This window comes from Myotis brandtii, unplaced genomic scaffold (assembly GCF_000412655.1).
Source record: "Myotis brandtii unplaced genomic scaffold, ASM41265v1 scaffold94, whole genome shotgun sequence".
Taxonomy (NCBI): domain Eukaryota; kingdom Metazoa; phylum Chordata; class Mammalia; order Chiroptera; family Vespertilionidae; genus Myotis; species Myotis brandtii.
Window position 1 is genome coordinate 1357081 of NW_005371876.1, and position 23865 is coordinate 1380945.

The following is a 23865-nucleotide window of genomic DNA, read 5'->3' on the forward strand; positions in this document are numbered from 1 at the left end:
CGCTGTCACTGGAGCAAGCAAGCCTCCCTGTTGGCTTCAGTGCATGGCTGCCGGCCGCCATCTTGGCTGACAGTTAATTTGCATAAGGATATGCTGATTAGCCAATGGGAAGGGTAGCGGTCGTACGCTAATTACCATGTTTCTCTTTTATTAGTGTAGATTATGTATAACGGTATTGTAAAAATCAAGTTACGAATTTTTTATTAAAACGTTTCCTATATACCATTATATTGGCTGGGCTGCAAAAATATTCGTTGCGGCCTGCGAGTTTGACATGCTTGTTGTAGACCCAGAGTCTTACCTGAGAGGAAGATGCGTTCCATTAACCAGACTCGGCCTCACCGTGTAAACAGGGGCAGTTGTGCTGGACAGGAGAGATTCACTTTTAGAGAGTCACCTGAACACCTGTGATTCACTTTTAGCAGCTATCCTGTAATCTTGTGAAATAACCATAAATATTTTGAAAGGGAGGGCAGTTCTTATGCTGAAATGAGAGGAACCCATTCATCCAAAATAGAAAGAAGAAAGGTCCAGCCGCCATTAACCAAGGAACCCCATCTTCCTTTTGTTCTTCTTTGTTACATTAGTATTATTTTTCCCATTTATCCTGGTTGGCCAAGCTGTAGTGGACAGACACAGGACTAGAAATTGGGAAGCTTGGTTTCTCATCCAGGCCTTGCCCTAACTGGCCTTTTGGTCTTGGGCAGGCCCCTCAAGGTCCTCAGTTGTCTGCTGGATTTTGCTCTTCTGTAAAAGTGATATAAAATCTGCCTTGTTGACTCCATAGAGTTTGAGGTATGAAAAGAGATGATGCCTGCAAAGTCATTGTATAGGCAGACCAAGGACTCTGCAGCGTGAGCACGTGACCCTTGATGCTGCCGTTGCTGGAAACAGTAGCGGCTCTGGCGGCCCTCCCTCTGGGCAGCCTTGGCCCGTGTCCCTCTGATCTGACTTGGAGACTCTGAAGCTCCCTTGTGTACACTGCCTTTATCCAAGGCCACTTCCTCTCCATGTGTTATCGTCTTAGGCGGAGTGACCTTGAGCACTCAGTAACCAGGCTGTTTCTCTCCATGGATAGGGAGCCTCCTTCGTTCAGGTTCAAGTGCAGGAGGCACAGGTCATTTCAGAAAGGAATGCAGAGTGCAGACTCGCAGCTGTTTCCCAGGCGCCTGGCCTGCACTGCTCAGCCTCGGTTGGATCCTGTTTTACCGCATGTGCTTTTTAGTAGTTGATCAGGAAAGAAGGAAACTGTGAAGGAGGAGGTGGTGGCCTGTGAAATGGCAAGACTGTGGACACTGGTGTCAGACAGGCGGCCAGTTCTTAATTCTGGCTTGCTCCCTTGCTTGGTACGTACTTTTATATTCACAAAAAGGAGCGAACCCAGTAACAGTTACCGCAACAAACCAACCGCAACAGAAAGAACGCAGGTCCTGAAGGCAGGGCTTTGGGTTCAGGCTCTGCCACTGGATGAGCCTATAGCCTGAGACGAGTCCTTTGACCTCCTAAGTTACTTTCCTCACTTCAGGTGGTAATTACATATTGCACAGGCCTTGCAAATTTGCTGTAAGAATTCAGTAGGATAATCTGTGTAGAACTCCAGGGACAGTGCCTGGCACCTGTCTTTAAAATGGGCAGCCCTGATTACCCCCTGACAGCACTGCTTCACAAACGCACTGATTAACAATGACCTGGGTTAGAACGGATGACACTGTGGGATCTAGCCCGGAGGTCCGTTAAGGGGGGCCCTCCAGCGTGGGGTCTCTTTCAGCCCTATAGGGACCTGCCTGGTTCAGGTGGACGGCTTGAAGTACGCAATCCATTTTTCTCTGCTACCTCTCGGGATTTTGCAGTTTTGCCAGCCCGGGAAAGGAGAGCCAACGAGCTGAACTTGCCTTCTTTTCTTTCTAGCGGCACATTCCTGCTTCATGTGAGTTCCCCCCACTAGAAGGGCAGACGCCTCTGCATTGATTTAGACACGATTGGGTTGATGTAATACCTAAGTTTACCTTTTCCATAACAATCCAGTTATACCTTCTGAATACACACAACCCTACATCCTACCTCATAACATTATACTTTCTCAACTAAAAATCAAGTCTCGAAAACTGACATGTTGGAGTTTACTTTGGGGGACATTGGGGCAAGAACTTTTGAAAGAGGGACTCCTGGAAATGGTGATGTTTTGGATGTATACACATGCTCTACAACATCTCACCCTGAGACTTAGCTCGGTGCTGCTCCCATCTTCCAGTTGGAAAAATGGTTTGTTGAGTTTTGATCAGCCAGGATGTTTTGTCCATATAAGATTTGGAGAGGACTCTAATCCCATCTCTTTAAGGGATGGGGAACATCCTGCCCAAGGGCCATATTAGGCCCTGCCAAGGCATTAGGGGTGAGTTAATTAAATGTTTGACCATGCTTAGCCTATGTAGCTCAGAGGTTGAGAGTCAATCCATGAATCAGGAGATTACCGTTCGATTCCTAGTCAGGGCACATAGCCAGGTTGTGGGGTCGATCCCCAGTGTGGGGCATGCAGGAGGCAGTCCATCAATGATTCTCTCATCATTGATGTTTCTATCTCTCCTTTACCCTTCCTCTCTGTAAACAATAAATAAATAAATAAATGTTTGACCAAACATAGCAGGCTAATTTTTAAGTTGATAATTTTGTATTGCCCATGAATGATTTTATAAATATCCAAATGGCCCTTGGAAGAAAAAAGGTTCCCCACCCCCGCCTTAAGGCAAAAACAATATAAGAGCCCGGGGTAGGATGTGGTTAATATATATTTTGAATTAAGTAAATTTAACTATTAAAATGAAGTTTATACTAAGGACTGATGTCCTTTCATTTAAAATGTGCCAGCAAAATAATTTGAGAAAGAGCTATCATATGACCCAGCAATTCCTCTCCTGGGTATATACCCGAAAACCTCAAAATCATGTATTCACAAAGTATATGCACCCGTATGTTCATTGTAGCATTATTCACAGTGGCCAAGATATGGAAACAAGCAGTGTCCCGTGATAGAGGACTGGATAAAGAAGATGTGGTCCATATACACAATGGAGTACTACTCGGCTATAAGAAAGGATGAAATAATGCTGTTTGTAACAACATGGTTGGACCTTGAGAACATTATGCTAAATGAAATGTCAGTCGGAAAAAGCTAAGAACTATATGATTTCACTCATATGTGGGATATAAAACTGAAACTCATGAACACAAACAGCAGTGTGGTGGTTGCCATAAGAAAGAGGATTGGGGTGAAGGGGGTCCTGATATATGGTGACGGGAGAAGATTTGACTTTGGGTGGTGGGCACATAGTGCAATATACAGATCTTGTAACATAGAAACCCACACCTGAAACCTGTCTGTACATGTTGACCAATGTCACCCCAATAAATTTAATTTTAAAATGTGCCAGCAAAATAAAACCTTGTGCTAGTCTCTAGTTCTCTAAAATTCTGGAGTAGAACAAGTGCCCATAACTGAGGGGGTTGGGGGAGGGAACTTGCCCCATACAATGAATCGCCCTTTCTTCTCATCATTGCATATCCAGGCAGATTAAAGCTACTTAGGTCTAATCTTTTTGAACTGGTGCTGGCTGGGTACTGGCTTCTGGAACATAGGCTCTGAAGTGTAATTAAGCTGGTCTCATAGTTTGAAACCAGCACTTGGTTGCTTATTACTAAGGACAGAAATTCCCGTACCAACTTCTTCCTGTTAGGGCATTTCATCTGTGAGTTGCAAGCTCCGCATCAGGCTAGCTCTCAGAGAGGCAAGGGCAGTGACCGGGACAGGGCAGGGACAGAGTTTTGGGTGTTTTTCTAGTTGCGGTTTTTCTCCTACTTTGGTGCCTGGCTTTCAGGATTTCTTGTACTACTTCCAGAGGCAAAACTTGTCCTTTACTGGAATCTTTTCTTTAAAAATCAAGCCTTGCCCTGGCCAGCATGCTCAGGGATTAGAGCATTGGCCTAAAAAACCAAAGGGTCTTGGGTTCGATTCCAGTCAAGGGCACGTACCTGGATTTCAGGTTCCCTGGCCCACCTGGGGCATGTGAGGGATGCAACCAATTGATGTGGCTCTCTTTCACATCGATGTTTCTCTCTCTCTGTCTTCTCTCCTCTTCCCCCCTCCCTCCCACTCTGTCTAAAATCAATGGAAAAAATATCCTCCCTCGAGGATTAACAAAAAAACAACAACCTAAAAATCAAGCCTTTGCTAATCAGCCAAAGCCTTTAGCTGAGAGGGGAAGGCACTAGAATGGCCAGCAAGAGTGTGACGGACGCCTGTGGGTTCCCTTCCTCCCAGAGGAAGAGTCAGTGCAGCCCAGGACACAGGAGCAAGACACCATGGGGATCCCAGGAGTACAGGTGCTCGGGAGGTGTGAGGTGAATTGCAGAGCGCTCTGTGCAGGTGAAATGGAATGTAGAGCCACCGAGTGCGTGAGGGCATCAGGCATCCCATCGGCGGAGGACATGAGTTTACTGTCTCCATTTTAGACTTGAAGGCACTTCTCCTAGGGAAGGAAGGGATCTTCCTGCCCGTCCCTTGGTTTTACAGGTGGGTGTGTCAGAATAATTTGCCCAAAGTCACTTAGGAAGTTAATGGTAGACTTAGAGATAGAAATCAGGTCCCCATACATTCAGTTAAATACTTAGCCTCTAAACCCTAAAATCCCATGGAACAGGAAAGGTTGGTGATTCTTCTGCAGAGGGCGATGGGAGGAACAGAGAACCGCCTTTGGACCGTGGTCTGCATTGTTTAGGAAAGGGGAGCATTGAACCCAGGTTTCTGACCCCAGTGAGGCGGTGCTGTTGTCTCAGTGACCCCAGAATTCCTAAAATACTCAGTTTTTGCCCTCTGTATTCCTGCCATCATTGAAGGCAAAGTTGTTTTCTCTTATGGATTTATTTTATCACTACAAAGTACTTTTTGTACTAGGCATGTACATTTTAATAACTATATCTACATAACCGTTAAAAATAAATACATTTGCAATCCCATGGCTGATACTTATATAATATGCTTCTCTAAAGAAAGCTTGCTGTTAAATAGCCTATAAAATAATTCTATCATTTTGAATATGCCTCCAAATTTAGGAGTTTCCCTATTTATAGCAATTTAACAAAAATAGTCAATTATCATTAACTTCTAACCACATATGTAATGTGCATTTTCATGTCACAATTAGTTTCCTTTTACATTAAAATAATTTTGAAGGTCTTTTTAAAAAAAGTAATTATGGTATTGATGTCCAGTAAACAACATTTGTTGCAGCTCATAGGAATATTATCATTAATGATCAATATGTGATCATTGACAAACATAAAATTTTGCAAAATTAGACTTAGGTATATAATTACCCTATAAAACAATAACTTTTTAAAGGAATTATTTTATTTTTTCCCATTACCATTCATCCCCTTATACCCACTTCCACCTCCACCTACCCCCTCTACACAAAATAAAGGTAGGTAGGCATCCAGAATCAAAACGTAAAAATAAGACCTCAGAGATCTCTTAGTGGAAAAGAGAGTAAAACTTGAAACAAATGCAGGAATATCTTACTGTCTGGTAGAAAAAAATATATAGATATCTCTGTTTGGTGGAGGTGATCCTCAAATTGAAACCGGAGTGGCATTTTACATTTGAGTTGTCCAAATTTGTTTTTGAGTCCCTCCTCAGTCCCAGGATTGTGATAACTTTTGCAGATAGGATCAAATAAATCTATAATAATAAAAGCATAATATGCTCATTAGACTGGACGTCCTTCTGGAAGACCTTCTGGACGAAGCCAGGGCTGTGAGGGCCAAGCCCCTTGCACGAATTTCGTGCATCGGGCCTCTAGTTATTAAATAAATGTCCTGCCCTCCTAATTTTGTGACAGTGGCTGCTAGTGAAGAAAAGGTGGAGATGAGAGAGGGCTAGAGGTACCAGGGAAGGTATTGTGCCAGGCAACTTGGGCTGTGCAAGATTAGAAAAGGGGGCGGGAGGTTAGGGCAAGACTGGAAAGCACATGGAGACTCACGGGTCCTTGTCTCATGGTTTTGTGGGGGCCCGGGCACCCGATTTTCTCCTCACCTGTCCTCATACGCTGCCCCAGGAATCCATAAAGTGTCAGGGGCCAGCTATGGCTCAGAACAGCCAACTTACTAGTAGAACAATCTGAGGAGTGTGGCAACAAAATCCATTTCCTTAAAGTAGAGGGGGAAATTGTGTGCTTTGGTGTGCTCCAGCCTGCTCGATCAAAATGAATTTGGCAGAGTGAGTTAGAGAAGAATGGCTGTCTTCATCCTTCTTTGGGGGAGAACTTGGCAAGCAAGGCTGACATGGACAGGCAATAATTAAGTTGCCTTGGATAACGTCTAGTGTAATTGAGACCAAGACTTGTGAGTGTGTTTGCAAAGAGCTGTCGCTCCTGGGGGCTCCCCTGGGACTTCGAGCCCTTTCTTGACCACATTATGGGACCTAACAGCTTCATTAAATTGAGAAAACCTTTCAAAAATCCTAGCGGGGAACAGACAAATAGATTGCAAATAAGAAAAGAAAAAAAAAGATCTCCTTTTTGCCTAGCAGCTTTGAAAGCAAATTTTATTTAGCTTCATTTCTCCCTCCGTTTTCCAGTTTGAAGGACGAGATGGAAGCATTTTTTTTATAGAATTTACTGAAAAAATAAAACAAATTTTACCTTTGCTCATTCAAAATGGGAATTAAAAGTCTCATTCTTATGCTTTCAAAAGACCAGCTGACGAGAAAGAGGCAGTTCAGAAAATGCCAAAAGCCTAAAGTGCAGTGAGTATCAACATTTTAAGCAGTCTTCGCAGCCTGTGTTTTTCAGATCAGCGGTGTTAATAGAGCAGATTGCAGTCACCGTTAAACGTCTTGTCTCTCCCTCATGTTCTTACAGAACTTTGACTTTCTTTCCGGGCCTTTCTCACACTCTGCTAATCTCACTGCTGCCTCCCACTGTCCCCACTTGTAGGCGGAGGCCTCCTCCCTCACGTTTACTCTTTGTTCAGGAGTATCATGGATGTTTGCTGCACTGATTCTAGTCGATACCTTGTGTAGCAGCTGTCCATGGGATTATTGTGGAAGGACATCACCCAGAACAGAACGTGCTGTACAGCCAGCAGCAACTACTGTGTGTGTGTGTGTGTGTGTGTGTGTGTGTGTGTGTGTGTGTGTTTTGTCATTTCAAAAATATATATTTTTTTATGATTTCAGAGAGAAAGGGAGAGGGAGAAAGAGATAGAAACATCAATAATGAGCCCTAGCCAGTTTGGCTTAGTGGATAGAGCGTTGGCCTATGTACCAAAGGGTCCCAGGTTCGATTCCGATCAAGGGCACTTACCTCGGTTGCAGGCTCCTCCCTGGCCTGGGCCCTGGTCAGGGTGCTTGCAGGAGGCAACCTTTCTCACTTCTCTCTATCTTTCCCTCTCTCTTCCACTCTCTCTAAAAATCAATGGAAAAATATTAGGGAGGATTTAAAAAGAACATCAGTAATGAGAGAGAATCATTGATTGGCTGCCTCCTGCACACCCCCACTGGAGCTTGAGCCTGCAACCCCGAGCATGTGCCCTGACCTGGAATCAATTGTGATGCTCAACTACTGAGCCACACAGACCAGGCTGGCATTGTTTGTATAGCAGGTAATACTTTCTATAATTTTAGAAGTGTATGGTTATATAAACATATCATGACTTTTCGCCTATAAATAAAAAAGACGTGGTATTTCAGTATGCATGGGGTGTGTCGAATTGTACAGGTTTTTATTTAAAAGACATATTTCAGAAGTCACAAACAAAACAGTTTTTCCTGGCCCATCTCTCTATAGTGGCCCCTTTCCCCATGTATACCCTATCATATCTTTATTTATTTTCCTTCTTGCACCTTTTTAAATTTACTTTATTGGGGTGGCATTGGTTAATAACATTACATAAGTTTTAGGTATACAATCCTGTAATACATCATCTGTAGATTGCATTGTGTGTTTTCCACCCAAAGTCTAATCTCCTTCCGTCACCATGTATTTGACCCCCTTTACTGTCTTTATCCTTCCTCATCTCACTTCCCCTCTGGTTACCACCGTTCTATTGTGTCTATGAATTTGTTTGTTCTTCTGTTGCTTTCTGTTTCATATACCACACATGAGTGAAATTATATGGTTCTTGTCCTATTTCTTATTTCACTTAGCATGATGCTTCTTGTACTATTCATAGTCTGAAATTATCTTTTGTATGTATATATATATTAATATAATATTACATATGTAAATAGTATATATATAAATGTATATAGTTTACTTATTTATTGCTGTCTTTTGCCCTCTAGAATGTGGCTGGAATTTTTTTTTAATATATTTTATTGATTTTTTACAGAGAGTTAGGGAGAGGGATAGAGAGTTAGAAACATCGATTCAGCTGCCTCTTGCACGCCCCCTTCTGGGGATGTGCCCGCAACCCAGGTACATGCCCTTGACCGGAATCGAACCTGGGACCCTTGAGTCCGCAGGCCGACGCTCTATCCGCTGGTGGCTGGAATTTTATTTCCAGCACATAGTAGATGCTCTTAACCTTTAAAAAATATAATGAATCAACCAATCATTTAGATAGGACCAAGGTCATATGGCTCGACATAAAGTATTTGACTCTTAAAATGATTGGAGTACAGATGATTAGTTGGTCGTAAGTTAATTTAGTTCAGTTACAGGCAGTTCTGACTGAAGCCCAGGATAATGGTTAATTTTTTTCTACATCTCACAATTTTATGGATGGTCTACCAGTTTTATGGGGATTTTAAAATAACATTTTACATTCTGAAATGACAGTTCTTTCTCCATCCATAATTCCCTCACACTGTACCCTTTATAGAGCGCCTGCTCTGTGCCAGCTCCTAGGGATGCAAAAATTGGCAAGCTCCTTGCCCTGTAGGCACTTCCATGTAAGTGGAGAGCAAGCCAAGCCAGTCAAGGCTGGGTTTCTGTTGCTGTGACAGGACTTAATTCCAGGAGCTGGGAGAGGGACAGTGAACTCAGAGTTAGGGTTTCGAGGAAGAGACTTCTGACTTCTAAGTTGAGGCCTAACAGGTAAGAATTAGCAGTTGATGGAGGGTGTAGTGTGTGAGTGAGTAGGGATGAGCAGGGAGTAAGTGCAGGGGAGAGGAGAAAATGGGTCCAAGTAGAAGAAGTATCATTAAAGGGTCTGGAGCGCTCAGGAGAAATGGACGTAGCTCTGCATGGAAGGAGCGTAGATTTTTGAGGTAGAGATTGGTGTAAAATGCAGCTATGTTGACCTTACAATTGCTCATCTGTTCCTAAAGTTCTACTGGGAAGGGAATGGGACTGGCTCAAGTCAAGGCCATCCCCTCACAGTGCATGGCTTACTGTATGGCACAGGTACTTGGTTAAATAGCACCTTATAAAGAATTTAGTCAAATGGTGAAAAGACATTTCCATCCTTTATCACACCTTTTTTTTGTGGGGGTCCCTTTCTCCACCTCATTTTTCTGTCCTAGAACAACAAGGTCAGTCTCTTCCGCCGGCTGCAGCAGATGACATACAGCCTGATCGAGTGGCGGTCCCAAATCCTGTCTGGAACACTCCCCAAGGACGAGCTGGCAGAGCTCAAGAAGAAGGTCACAGCCAAAATCGATCATGGGAACAGGTAAGCCAGGGCTGACTTCACCGAGAACTTGGACAAAGGTGGACACATTAATGCTAAGCACACAGCTCACCCCGAGCTTTTGACCTGGGAGCTGCCCAAGAGCAATGCTTACTGCTCTCTTTTTGCCTTGGAAAACATCTGATTCTGTTGAAAAGAAAATTGGCAGGTGCCCTTCATGGACCAGACCCTGTGCTGGGTCTCTGATCTCAGGGAGATGATAGAGAGGTGGAGAAGGGGGCTCGAATTTTAGTGACAGACTGAACGGGGCTGAAGCAACATTTTTGGACTGTCTCTGTTTATATTTTAACATTGGATTTTACTTCAGTACCAGACTCAATCTCTCTCCATCTTCCCCTAACCAGAAGTGCATGCAAACCAGCTTTGCCAGTTTTTAGCATGTTTTTGCCAGTTAAAGCATGTTTTTAGCCTGTTGATTATAACTGCATTAAGTTCTAAAGAGTTAATCACTTCCTTACTTATCTGATTAGCTCAGGCAGATATGTAGGTTCTAGTACTGCCTTTTAGAAAATGAGAAATTCAGTCAATTCGTCAAATTTATGATGACCTAGGGTTTATCCCTCCTGACTGGCTCTTTTTAAAAGACTGGGTTGGTTCTTCATTTTGTTTTTATTGATGATTGATTTGATATTTAGCCTCATTTTTTAAATGTGTTCAACTTGTGCATATATGATTTTTTTGCCTTACTTCTTCAACTTCATGACTCTGGGAAATGCTTCAAAGACCTGTTAAAATTGTCCGAGTCATTTAAATGTTGTAGACTTTGACAGCTGGATTCAGAAATGGCTAGAGTGAACATAGCATACAAGATTCAGACTCAGCCATTATTTATGAAATCTTTCTCACGTACACTCCACATGTATTACCTGGTTGTAGCTGCTATTCCAATTTTATGGTTAAAGAAACAGACCAAGTAAGTTTAAGTGATTTGCTTCCAAGTCATAAAGATATAAGTGGGAAAGCTTAAATTGAACCCAAGAGTTTGCTATTTTATGTCTAATGCTCCTTTCTTAGGGTTAAGAATTAGCAGTTCCCACCCTCGTCCCTTGTCTATCCACAGGACTATAACCACAGGGGTTGCTTTGCCAATCATTAGTGCCAGGGGACTTAAAAATCAGCAAAGGTGGCATACGGTAGCTGCCCCCTTGCACATATGCTGCCTCTGTAGTTTTGGGCATTGGCCTGGGAGACCCTGATCTCTGGCACAGATGCTAACCTCCTACAAACAGCAGAACAGGCCTGCCTTCCCATTCCAGCACTTGGAAGCAGCTCAGGTAATGAAGCTGCTCCATCAATGCAGCATGATCCAGTCTCTGAGCAGCCACCGAGGCCCCTTGCTCATGAGTCTGGGTGGCCTGTGGGTCTGGCTGCCATGGAAAGGAACCTGCCAGATGAAATCAGTTGATGGAGATGCTATAGAACACGGAGGAGGAAAATGAGGCATTTCTGCTTTCTTCCCAAAGATTTGGCACATTTCACTGTTATCCCTGAGTTTTCTTGCTGTTTGGACACTCCTAGTCCCACATTGCCCGTGCCTGGAATGTACATTGGGCATTCAGATAGCAGTATCCGGTTTCCACCACAGTCCCCACTTCTGGGAACTGAGTACAGTTTCTTCTACTTCTGTGTGCACATTGGACATGAGAGCCCTGCTGGGACTGTGCCATGCACAGGCCATATAGCTCCCTCTTCCTGTGCATTACTCAGAATTACATCTTAACTCGGTCAGGTGTTTTCTTGTGCCAGTTGCCACAATAAGAGCTAACATTTATTGAGTGTACACTATACACTAGATACTGTTTCGTGCTTTACATGCATTATCTCATTAAATTCTCCTGAGAACCCTGAAGGGTGGGGAATATTTACAGGAAATCAGAGCTTTGCAAAATTACCTAAATTACCCAGAGCCACCTTGCTAGCAAGTATGAGAGCCAAGATTCAAATCTTGGTCTGATTGATACCAGGGCCCACACTCTGAAATGGGTCAGGAGATACCAGTAGCCAGGTCTTACTTCATTGATCTCCTTTAAGACAGTCTTGAATTAGTACTGTCCCCCAAGCCTGCACCTTGAAGGGTGGCAGGGCAAGCCCCCAATACTTATGCAGTGGCTTTTCATGATTCCTATGTCAAACGGCAGAAGACACAGGGAGGAAGCATTGGTCAGAGGAATTTGGTCAGTGCCAATCTTGCCTTTGCTGGTGAGGTTCTGTGGACCAAATTATTTTGCAAATCATTATATGAGTTTGGTTCATCTATATATATAAAAGCCAAGTGACTGGAATGACCAGAACATCTGGTTGCTATGATGCACACAGCGGCCAGCCAACCGGCCCAATCTGGGGCGGGGTAGGCAGTCAACCTCCCGTGGCTCCTACCCCCGGACAGCCCAGCCCCCGATCAGCCCCGCCCCCCCAACCCCAATCAGGGGTGGGGCTGGCTGGCCAACCTCCTGCAGCCCCTCCCCCCAGCCAGCCCAGCCCCAGTCAGGGCAGGCAGGCTGGACCCCACCCATGCACGAATTTGTGCACCAGGCCTCTAGTATTATCGTAAGTTTTTTAACATTGTGATATGGCATGTAGACAGGAACTGAAAGGAGACAAGCCAATGAGCTGTTCTTGACTTGTCAAGCATCCATGCTTTCTCACCATGACTCCTGGCTCTCTCATGAGGGCTCTTCAGGAAGGAGTCTGTTTCTGTTGAGGACCAGCTGACCACTCCTTTCTTTCTAGAATGCTTGGGTTAGATCTGGTCGTGCGAGATGACAACGGAAACATCTTGGACCCAGATGAAACCAGCACGATTGCCCTCTTCAAGGTGCATGAAATGGCCTCAAAAAGGATTGAGGAAAGGATTCAAGAAGAAAAGGTAATCTTCCTCAAACATGCCGGTTTTGGCCACTGAGGTTCCATTTTTGCTTTTGCTTTTAATGAGAGAAAGGGAGTTGTTGACCACAAGGTAAAAATGTTGTTCAGAAAACCAGTTATGCCCTCATTTTAAATGTAACAGAAAGAATGACGCAGCTATAGGTATGTTCTGATGAGGAAAGATTGCAAAACTATATATTAAATAAAAAAGAGCAAGATGCAAAACTGTGTATGAAATACTATTATTTGTGTTTCAAAAAAGAATATGCAGCCCTGGCCAGTGTGGCTCCCTTCGTTGGAGCACTGTCCCATACACTGAAAAGTGGAAGGTTTGATTCCCAGTCAGGGTACATTCCCAGGATGCAGGTTCTATCCCCACTTGGGGCACATGCAGGAGGCAACTGATTGATGTTTCACTCTTGCATCCATGTTTCTCCCTCTCCCTTCCTTCTCTCTAAAATCAATTAAAAAAATTACATACATTTGTGCTTGCTTCTGTGTTGACTAACTCTGGAATAATAGACAAGAAATTGGTAATTAATGGGTACCTCTGGGAAAGAGCTGGGTGGAAGGGAGCCTTTTTATTACCATGTAACCTTCTATATTTAGAAAATTGTATTACAATTTTCAAAATAATTTAAACAATATTAAGAAATAAAGTGTTTGAAAGATTTTGAAAGTAATAATTGGACATTAACTAAAAGTTAGAAAGGTACAGAAAAAGAGAAATGTTATTCACCTGTCTTATGACTGCCTAACCATATTGATATTTAGGTATAAGTTCTTGCAGTCTTTCTGTTATAATAAGTAGAAGTTTCTGTTTTTCTTTTATTTTCTTTTTTTAAAATATATTTTATTGACTTTTTACAGAGAGGAAGGGAGAGGGATAGAGAGTTAGAAACATCGATGAGAGAGAAACATCAATCAGCTGCCTCCTGCACACTCCCGACTGGGGATGTGCCCGCAACCAAGGTACATGCCCTTGACCGGAATCGAACCTGGGACCCTTGATTCCGCAGGCCGATGCTCTATCCACTGAGCCAAACCGGTTAGGGCTCTTTTATTTTCTTAGTTTATAGGTTTTATTTCTTTAGCACAGTGGTGATAATACGTTAATTGTGTTTCTGGATGTAATGGTTAATTGTGCCTGAGGGTGAAGCTTCCCAGTGGAATCTCTTATTTGCAGTGAGAGTTATTCCCCAAAAGCAGGATAATGATCGTGATTTTTATGCCTTTGAGGTTCATCCAGAAGTGATTGTGAGAGATGAGAACTTCTTGAAGCTACTAAAATCATGAATTATCACCTTTTGGCAGCTATTCAATTACTTGGGTTCAAGGCTCTGAACGGGACCGTCTTGATTATGTAAATAATGATTATATTTTGCTCACTTGTTTATTTGTCCACTTTCATATAGTTTCTCTTCTTGGGTGGTAATTATATTTGTCCTCTTTTTAAAATTTATTTCAGAGAGGAAGGGAGAGGGAGAAAGAGAAACATCAGTGATGAGAGAGAATCATTGACTGGCTGCCTCCTGAACGCCCCCTACTGGGGATTGAGCCGACAACCTGGACATGTGCCCTTGACTAGAATCAAACCTGGGACCCTTCAGTCCGCAGGCTGACGCTCTATCCCCTGAGCCAAATTTGTCCCCATTTAAAAAAATATATATGTTTTTATTGATTTTTAGAGAGAGATGAAGGGAGAGATAGAAACATCAATGAGAGAGAAACATCATCGATCGGCTGCCTCCTGCATGTCCCCCTTGAGGATTGAGCTGAAACCCTGGCATGTTCCCTGATGGGGAATCGAATTGGTGACGTCTTCGTTCATGGGCCAACCACTGAGCCATACAGGACGAGCTGCTTGTCCCCCATTTGCCAATTTTTTAAATACATTTTTTTATTGATGTCAGAGAGGAAGGGAGGGAGAGATAGAAACATCAATGATGAGAGAGAATTATTGATTGGCTGCCTCCTGCACACCCCCGACTGGGCATTGAGCCCACAACCCAGGCATGTGCCCTGACTGGTAATTGGACAGAGACTTCCTGGTTCATAGGTCAAAGCTCAACCACTGAGCCACGCCGGCCAGGCGCATTTGCCAATATTTCCCATTTGCTGAAAACAAGATGCTTTCCTCTCTTGTCCTCTGTGTTCAGTCACTCCTGCAGAACCTGGACTTGCGGGGCCAGTCCAACTTCAATACCTTCCACACCTATGGCCTCTATGTTAACTTCAAGAACTTTGTGTGCAACATCGGGGAAGATGCAGAGTTGTTCATGGCCCTCTATGACCCTGACCAGTCCACGTTCATCAGGTAATAGAGACCCAGCCATCAGCTGCCCACCTCACAAAAATATCCAGCCTTCACCTACCCTGCCTGAGGTTAGGTGTGAGAGGGGAAGACAGAAAAGAGTGGGAAGGATGTCTGGGCAGAAGAAAATAAAATCCTTTGGGCTAAAAGCCTTTTGTCTGGCTGCTGAAATAGTGCAATAACGGTTTTGTGGACTCCCTGGGTCTTAGAAATCACGTAAAACTCATCAGAACACAGAGACGGGAACAAAGAGCTCAAAAGATAATAGGGGGGGTGTGGGGAAGGCTGACTCTGCAGAGCACAGAGGTGGATACATGTCATTATACATTTGTCCAAACTCATAGAATGTGCAACACGAAGAGTGAGCCCTAATGTAAACTCTGGGTGATAATTGATGTGTCCATCCATGTAGGGTCATCGACTGTAACAGATGCACTGCTCTGGTGGGGGACATGGATAGTGGGGAGGCTGTGCACGGGTAGGGCAGGGGGTATATGGGAAATTTGTACTTTCTGCTCAACTTTGCTATGAACCTACAACTGCCCTAATAGATAAAGTCTATACAATATTTTTAATGACTAGTGGGAATGATAATAGGCTTTGTTTGGCCCTACAGTGGCATTACTGCTGAGCAGCTAAGATGTATTTTGAAGAAGATGGTTAAAAGTAATTAAAAACAGATTTTTTATTTCTAAAATAGAAATTGTATTTGAGTGTTGTGATATGTTTTCCAGGGGAAGGATTTAGAGTGAATATTATAAAATGATATCTTGATTCAGCAAAGCTGAAATGTTTAGACAGAATTTGAGGTGGAAGAAAGGCCCCAGATGGAATCTGCTGTGTCTGTCCATCTTGAGCACAGCTTGTCCCCGGTCCACACAGGGTGTGCCTATGGGGATGGGCTGCAGGAGGCTCCATTCACACCCGCCTGACGAATTTAACAGCTTTTCTGGGCCTTGCTTTTACCCTGCCAGTCTATACTGTGGGCAGCTCCAAGCCCAGTTAACTTCTTGTTAAGAATCAGTTTTTCTCTTTCACCAGTGAGAACTACCTAATTCGTTGGGGCAGTAACGGGATGCCCAAGGAAATCGAGAAGCTTAATAACCTTCAGGCGGTTTTCACTGTAAGTCCTACCTTCTGTTTAATCATTTTCTTTTTTTATGATATTAGTGGATGCACATGATAGGTATATGAAAAACATTAAAACTTGAAACAGTGAAAATACAGGTTATTAAACAAAAGTCATCATAATCCCCCTAGCAGGAATAACCCACTCATTTGTTCAACAAATACTTGTCAAGCACCAATTAGATGCTGGACACTGAGTATCAGGGCACTTGAGATACATCAGTGAACACATCAGAAAAATGTTTGCTCAAGAAGCTTTTGTCCAAATGGGAAAGACAGTAATAGGCAATCCTATATAATAAAGAGGCAATATGCAAATTAACCCTCACACCGTAATGCTGTCACAAGATGGCGGCACACACAGCGAGGGCGGGGCCGGCTGCTCTGCACGCCTGCCTGCTGCCACAGTTCCCGCAGCCCCACCAGGGGGCAGGTCCCAGCTTCCCCGGGGAGTCGGATATCCCCCGAGGGGTCCCAGATTGGAGAGGGTGCCCGCTGGGCTGAGGGACACCCCTCCAGTGCATGAATTTTGTGCACCGGGCCTCTAAGTAATAAAATAAATGAGTAAATCCTGTAGAATGTTAGCAATCTTAACACATTGCGGACCAGTAGTTTTATTGCTAACTTTACCCAGTGGCCAGATAAGTTTCTATTGAACGAGTACAAAAAACGTTTTTATATAAATGTTAAAGGCATGCTTTAAAATTAAATACCCTTTGCATTTTGAAGTTATTTATTATATATTCTTACAAGCTAATATCTTTTTAAAGTATGATAGTTATAAAACACTGTGTAATATGAAGCGGGAATTCTTGTGATCAGTCTGCAACGGTTAAGTGTTTTGGGGGGATCGGGTGTTTCTGGGCTAGGGGAGGGTTGCCATTTAAAAAAAAAAGGTGTATCAGGCAGAACTCTGGGATGGAGCCTTTTAAGCAAGAACTTGAAGGGAGTGGGCAGTGCTCATCGGGCACTAGCATTTCCCCAGCATTTCAGAACCAGGTTACAGCTCAGGCAAAGATGGGACTTTCTTGTTTGCATATATTTGGATGGCCTTCCCTTTCCTCCTCCTTTCAAGGTAAGAGAAGTAATGCTATATATGCATCAAGACAAGGAAATTTATTGGGCTGTAGCTTGGGCATGGTGACTCTATTTCACTCGGGCTAAGAACCTTCTCAGGATTCTCTCACTTTGTTATGACTTCAGTGCTCGAAATACCCTAGAGCTGCTGCCTCCTGCTCTGGAAAGACTGAGAAGACAGGTTTCCCCAGCAACCATTGGGCCTAAAGGAGATACGCCCTTCCTTTCCCCCCTTTTTTTCCTTAAGCCACACCCCTGTTTTATGTCCACGCCCTCTCACCACTCTATGGCAAGGAAAGCAGAGTCTAAGGTAGAGCTCCAAATGAAGTGATGGGAAGGAGCAGTGGTCCCTTATGGGCTTGTCCATTCATTCATCCATTCATTTCTCATTATTATTCATTTCTTCTATTAACATCCCATCCCTAAGACAGGCATGGTTTGATGCCTATCTCTGCACTGACCCATCTGTATCTTCACCACCTGGTAAAGGTAGATAAAAAAGCACTTAGAACTAACTCTTCCCAAAACCTGCCCCCAACACATAGAGTATTTCCTTATTTCTGAGATATGGGAGTTTTTTCCCTAAAATCAGAAGGCATTTATCAGTCACTGTGTACATTAAAAAAGAAAACACATTTCAAAAAGTCATTATTGGGCCCTGGCTGGTGTAGCTCAGTTGGTTAGAGTGTTGCCCTGCACACAGAAAGGCCTCGGCTTCTATTCCCCATCAGGACACATACCCAGGTTTCAGGTTCCATCCTCGGTTGAGGCAACCAATAGATGTTTCTCTCTTTCTCCCTCTCCCTTCCTCTCTCTAAAAATCAATGGAAACGTATCCTTGGGTGAAGATTTTAAAAAGCATTATTGAATCTTTGGTCCATCTTCTAATCAGTTCTGCATAGCTGCAATTCATCTCCCTCCCCATCCCTCCTTCCAGTTAGGACCTTCTTGTATATACATTTCATGTCCAGCTTTTTCACTTAAAAGAATGTAGTGATCATTTCCTGGGTCATAAAGCCTTCTTCAAAAACCTTATCAGTTTTTGCATATTCTTAAATCATATGAATGTGCTACAATTTATCTAACGAGTCGCCTGGAGCCATTATCTCTCTCTTAACAGAAGCCTTACAAAACCAAGAGTAGAAATTCAAGGTTGATATTATCATTGTTCTGTATTCCTATTCCTATGTTGGAGGTTTAAGTAAATTACAGAGGATGGATTTGGAATGATTGTTTAAAAAGTAATTCTTGATTCAGTAAAAAGGCCTTGGACAGCTGTTTCATGAAAAGAATTTGGGATGCAATTCAATTCTGTTTGGTGCTAAAGTGAATGAGATATGAGAGCTCATTCATGGGTTTCTCACCCATCCTTAAGAATACAAACCAGTGTAGCCCTGACTGGTGGTTCATTTGGTTGGACCATCGTCCCATACACCAAGAAAAGGCTTTGAGTTCGATTTCTGGTCAGGACACATACCTAGGTTGCAGGTTCAATCCCGAATCAGGGCGTGTATCGGAGGCAACTGATTAGTGTTTTTCTCTCACATTGATGTTTCTCTCTCTCTCCCCCCATTCCTGTCTCTCTAAAATGAATTTTAAAAAATCCTCCAGTGAAGATTAAAAAGAAAAAGAATACAAACAAGTGTAGAACATGAGCTACAAAGAAACAGATATTTCACCTACACATCACTTATCAATCAACATACACCCAGGAGCTCTCAGTGATGCCTCCTAAAGCAGATGAACAGTTACGAAAAGCGCTGCATGTAAATTTCTGTGTTATAATTGCCTTGCAGGCTTGTTTGGAAGATGAAAGGAAACCAGCATGTGTGGCTACCCAATAAATGTCAGTACCACACGCGTTTTAATCTCATTAGACACTGAAATGCATCCTGTACTCAGATATATCTTGGCAATATATAAAGTAGCCCTGACAAGTGTCCTGATTTTGAATACCCTGCTTGAATGGATGGACCAGGGACTTTAGATTAAATAGGATCTGATTTATAAATTTGAAGTAGGAACTAGGGAATAAATATCTTTTCGCTGTTGAATAGTCATTTTTCTGAAAAACAGTCATTTTTCTTGGGCACATAGGGAGAAGAGAGCAAGCATTTTGATCTTTCAGCATCGGGAAATATGCTCTGAGTGGTGTTCTGTTGTAGAGTGAGAATAATAAGAGGGGTGATGGGTGGGTAGGGGCTGGGAGGAGGGGAGGAAAGGAGGAGATAATAGAAGATACCTGTAATACTATCAATAATAAAAATATATTTTAAAAAATAAAAAGAGGAACGAAGGTGACAGGTGATGTGGTGTGGCCCCTGTGACGCTCTGCTTCTTTAGGACCTCAGCAGCACCGACCTCATCCGGCCCCGCATCAGCCTCGTGTGCCAGATCGTCCGGGTGGGCCGCATGGAGCTGAAGGAGGCCAAAAAGCACACCTGTGGACTGCGGAGACCCTTTGGGGTAGCAGGTATGGGAAGACCCAGAGACGAATGTAGAATGTACAGTCCCTGTGAACGCAGTGTGGGAGGCCCCCCAAAATTAAACATAGCCTGGCTGGTATGCCTCAGTGGTTGAGCATCAACCCATGAACCAGGAGGCCGAGGTTCAGTTCCCAGTCGGGGCACATGCCTGGGTTGTAGGCTTGATCCCCAGTAGGAGGCTTGCAGGAGGCAGCCAGTCAATGTTTCTCTCTCATCATTGGTGTTTCTATCCATCTTTCCCTCTCGCTTCCTCTCTGAAATCAATAAAGACATATTTTTTTTTTAAAAATTAAACATAGGGCTTCTAACCCAGCAGTCCCTCTTATGGTTGTATACCCAAAAGAATTAAAATCAGGGTCTCATGGAAATAATTGTACATCCCATGCTCACTGCAGCATTATTCACAATGGCCAAAAGGTGGAAGCAATCCAGGTGCCCAGCGATGGATGAATGGGATAAACAAAATGTGGTATGTCCATACAATGGACTATATTCAGCCTTAAAAGGAAGGAAGGAAATTCTGACACCTGCTACAACTTGGATGATCCATGAAGATATTATATCAAATGAAATAAGCCGGTCATAAAAAGATAAATGATTCTACTATATGATTCTACTTACATGAAGTATGCATAGAATGGTTAAATTCATAGACACAGGAAGTAGAATGGTAGTTACCAGGGGCTGGAGGAGGACAGGAACTCCCCGGGGAGTTAGTGTTTAATGGGGACAAGGATGACACATTGTGGAGGTGGATGGTGGTGATGGCACAACCATCTGAATGGACTTCATGCCACAGAAATGCCCACTTAAATTGGCCCTGGCCGGGGTGGCTCTGGTAGTTGGAGCATTGTCCTGTGCCAGCACAGTGTCCTGCACGCAGCAGGCCCTTCATCATGCCTTCGAATATCCTCCCTTCCTACGGCCACACGTTCATTACTGATTTTAGTCCAGTAAATTGTCCCTGGATAGTGACTGTCTAGGGCAGTGGTTGGCAAACCGCGGCTCTTTGGCCCCTTGAGTGTGGCTCTTCCACAAAAGACCGGCTCTTCCACAAAATAGCGACTTCTGCACATGGGCCACGAAGTTTCAGTCGCACTGTACGTGCGCGCCCACACGTGGTATTTTGTGGAAGAGCCACACTCAAGGGGCCAAAGAGCCGCATGTGGCTCGCGAGCCGAGGTTTGCCGACCACGGGTCTAGGGAATTTACTCTTCAAAGGCAACACTGTAACTGCTTTCAGAGAGGATCCCTGGCTTAAATCAAACCCTACAACCTTCCAAGTGGCCCTTCCTTTCCTCTGTAGTTTGTTAAATTGAGAAAATATATTTTCAGTCTTATGTTGAAATTTTGGTCACTAGGTAGTTTGGAAAGCCATCAGTGAAATGTCATAATTTTGCTCCTGGAACAAGGACCCAGAAACCCCATGTTACCAGGGTTGTGTGAATAATGAGACGGCCTCTGTATCCTGAGGGACTGTATGTCTACATCCCTGGAACAGCCCTGCCCTCCAGCTGCTGCTCAAGGGCTGGCAGTCTGTGACCAGAGGGCACAGCATCACCTCCTGATAGAGAATTTAAGTGAAATCTCAGAAAAGGCAAGAGGCTGGCCCAGCATTGGTTAGCCGTCTACATGACCATCTATTGATCTAAGGCAGTGGTTCTCAACCTTCCTAATGCCGTAACCCTTTAATACAGTTCCTCATGTTGTGGTGACCCCCACTTTCATTGTTACAAATTGAACATAATTAAAGCATAGTGATTAATCACAAAAACAATATGTAATTATATATGTGTTTTCCTTTTATTTTTTAATATATATCTTATTGATTTTTTACAGAGAGGAAAGGAGAGGGATAGAGAGTTAGAAACATCGATGAGAGAGAAACATCGATCAGCTGCCTCCTGCACACCCCCTACTGGGGATGTGCCCGAAACCAAGGTACATGCCCTTGACTGGAATCGAACCCAGGACCCTTCAGTCCGCAGGCCGACGCTCTATCCACTGAGCCAAACCGGTCAGGGCTATATATGTGTTTTCCGATGGTCTTAGGCGGCCCCTGTGAAAGGGTCGTTCGACCCCCAAAGGGGTCACAACCCACAGGTTGAGAACTGTGCCTAAGGAGTTAAGGCATAGTAGACGTCGTTGTCATTCAGAGTGAGCCAAAGAAATTGGGAGAACATCAAGCAGGATGTTTGGTGGCTTTTCTGTATCAGGGTGTGTGTGTGTGTGTGTGTGTGTGTGTGTGTGTGTGTTCAGGGCATGGGGTGTGATGGGAAAGGAGAGATTTCCTTGCTCGGACCCTTGATTCCGAGCATCAGCAGAGCTTAGGAGTAACTAGATGTGGCAAAGACAAACGAACCGCCTATTGTTTTTATTTGGAGGGGTGGGAGGGGGTGTCAAATATAAGTGTTGCAGGTTTGGTGTGTTATTTGTACAGTTTTGCAGGGTTCCATTGAAGGCTGACAGCAGGGGGATGCCATGCCCTGCCTCTTGCCATGGGCCCTGCCGGATTTCAGCAGCTGGAGAACGGCCCATTTACTATTGTAAACAGCGAGGGATTGTTAGGTTCAGTGATTTGGCCTGTAATCACTTTTGGCTCAGACCCTGGCTTCTATACTTAAAACTGCTGACCTAGGGCAAGTTCCTTACCTGGGCTGTGCTCAGTTTCTCATCTCTTAAAGTAGGGCTCACCATGTCTGTACACGTAAGATAATACTATGCAGGAGGCTTAGAGCAGTACTTTATTTATTGTGCTTCTTGCCCATGGAAAAGCAAGCCGCTCTGGCATCCTCCAGGCCTGGGTTGGCTCTCTGGCTTCTCTTTGTTCAAGTGTGAATCAGGTGAGAAGATGGTAAATCAGGGACAGCTGACCACTGTGTTTCCCTGCCAGGCCTCTTATTCTGTTGACACTTGTGCCCAAAATGTGTGTTCTCTGAGCCTTTGAATGCAGGCTCACTCAAAAGCCATCAGGGTGTCCGATTTCTCAAGAATTTAGCGACTGGGTCCTGTAGAACTTTGAAAAGGGACTAGTTGGCAGGGTTATCAGGAAATCTGAGCCCCCGCAGCGGGCAGCTCCTCTCATTGCTCTTTGCTGGGCTGGCACCTGGGAATCCTTGTTGGCAAAGAAATCGATGTCTCTGATGTGGCCTCTTCCTCCCCCAGTGTCCTAAGCTGCTGATACTCTTAGTTCTCCATAGGAACCCAGGGAGGCCTGAAGTAATTAGTGTCTTTAATTAAGTTTATCTTCTTCCTAGTGATGGATATCACCGACATCATACGTGGGAAGGTGGATGATGAAGAAAAGCAGCATTTTATTCCCTTCCAGCAGTAAGTACTTGGGCATTTGTCCCAGGCGACTTGGGACTTGGATTAGCACTTTGAATAGTGTTAACGCAGAACCAGGCGTGGGAACCATTTGCTTAGAGAAGGAAGGTTGTCAGAGAGGAGCTGGCAGAAGACTTCATTCGAAGTCCTTTACCAGGTACACTGGACTCCAATTGCAGAGCATAAACGGAACTTTTCTGAATCTCCCGTAATGACTGAAGGAATATAAGGGACAAATCTGTGTCTGTACTACAAACCAGAGAATGGTGCCTTAAGTGTCAGAAATGCCCAAGATATCTGTATGTGTCAGTTGGAACAGGTGTCATGGAAGACAAGGAATTAGGTAGGACAGCGCAGGCTTCTCAACGGGCACATGCAGGCGAGCCACCTGGGACCTTGTTAGAATGCAGAATGTCTCATTTCATCTAACAAGCGTCCAGGTGATGCTCATGCTGCTAGTCAGGGACCACACCTGGAGTAGCGAGGTTCAGGAGGTATGAGAGTGAAGGCTCCCTACTCCACGGTTCCTGCAGAGGGAGGGAACGCCAGCTGGGAGGACATGCAGCGGTTCCCTGAAGAGCTTTACTAGAGTTGGCCTCCATACTGAGCTAAGTCCCAGAGCTCATGTGGGCTACTGGGGAGCCGCTGGGGAGCAAGTCTCAGTCCCTGCACCTCTGAGGAAGCACCTGTGTGAGCGCTAGGACTGGCCCCTGCAGCCATGCTCTGCCTACCCCGTGCACAGGTGGTGGCTTAGGCAAGGTGGGGGCATTGCTGGGACTGACTCCCAACAGCTTAGTTGTGTCAGTGACAGAAGGTGATTATTTAAGCTTGTAGCTGTCACAACAGATCGATATGACAAATTGAGAATTCTACAAACTAGCCGAAGGATATTTATATAATATATATTTTATTAGTAATAAATAATATGAGATCAACATAATTTGATGAACAAGAATAGATCCAGAGACAAATGGTAGGGGA

At 44.1% G+C, this 23865-nt stretch overlaps 1 protein-coding gene across 1 annotated transcript in view; it reads left to right on the forward strand.

Moving 5' to 3' along the window:
- Window positions 1-23865, forward strand: part of DOCK5 (dedicator of cytokinesis 5) — a 160760-nt gene that overhangs the window by 28677 nt on the left and 108218 nt on the right. The window contains exons 5-10 of the mRNA XM_014533084.1: window positions 9521-9669; window positions 12418-12553; window positions 14712-14869; window positions 15908-15989; window positions 19415-19544; window positions 22815-22887. Coding sequence (XP_014388570.1) covers window positions 9521-9669; window positions 12418-12553; window positions 14712-14869; window positions 15908-15989; window positions 19415-19544; window positions 22815-22887 — 728 coding nt within the window. The remainder of the gene's footprint in view (window positions 1-9520; window positions 9670-12417; window positions 12554-14711; window positions 14870-15907; window positions 15990-19414; window positions 19545-22814; window positions 22888-23865) is intronic.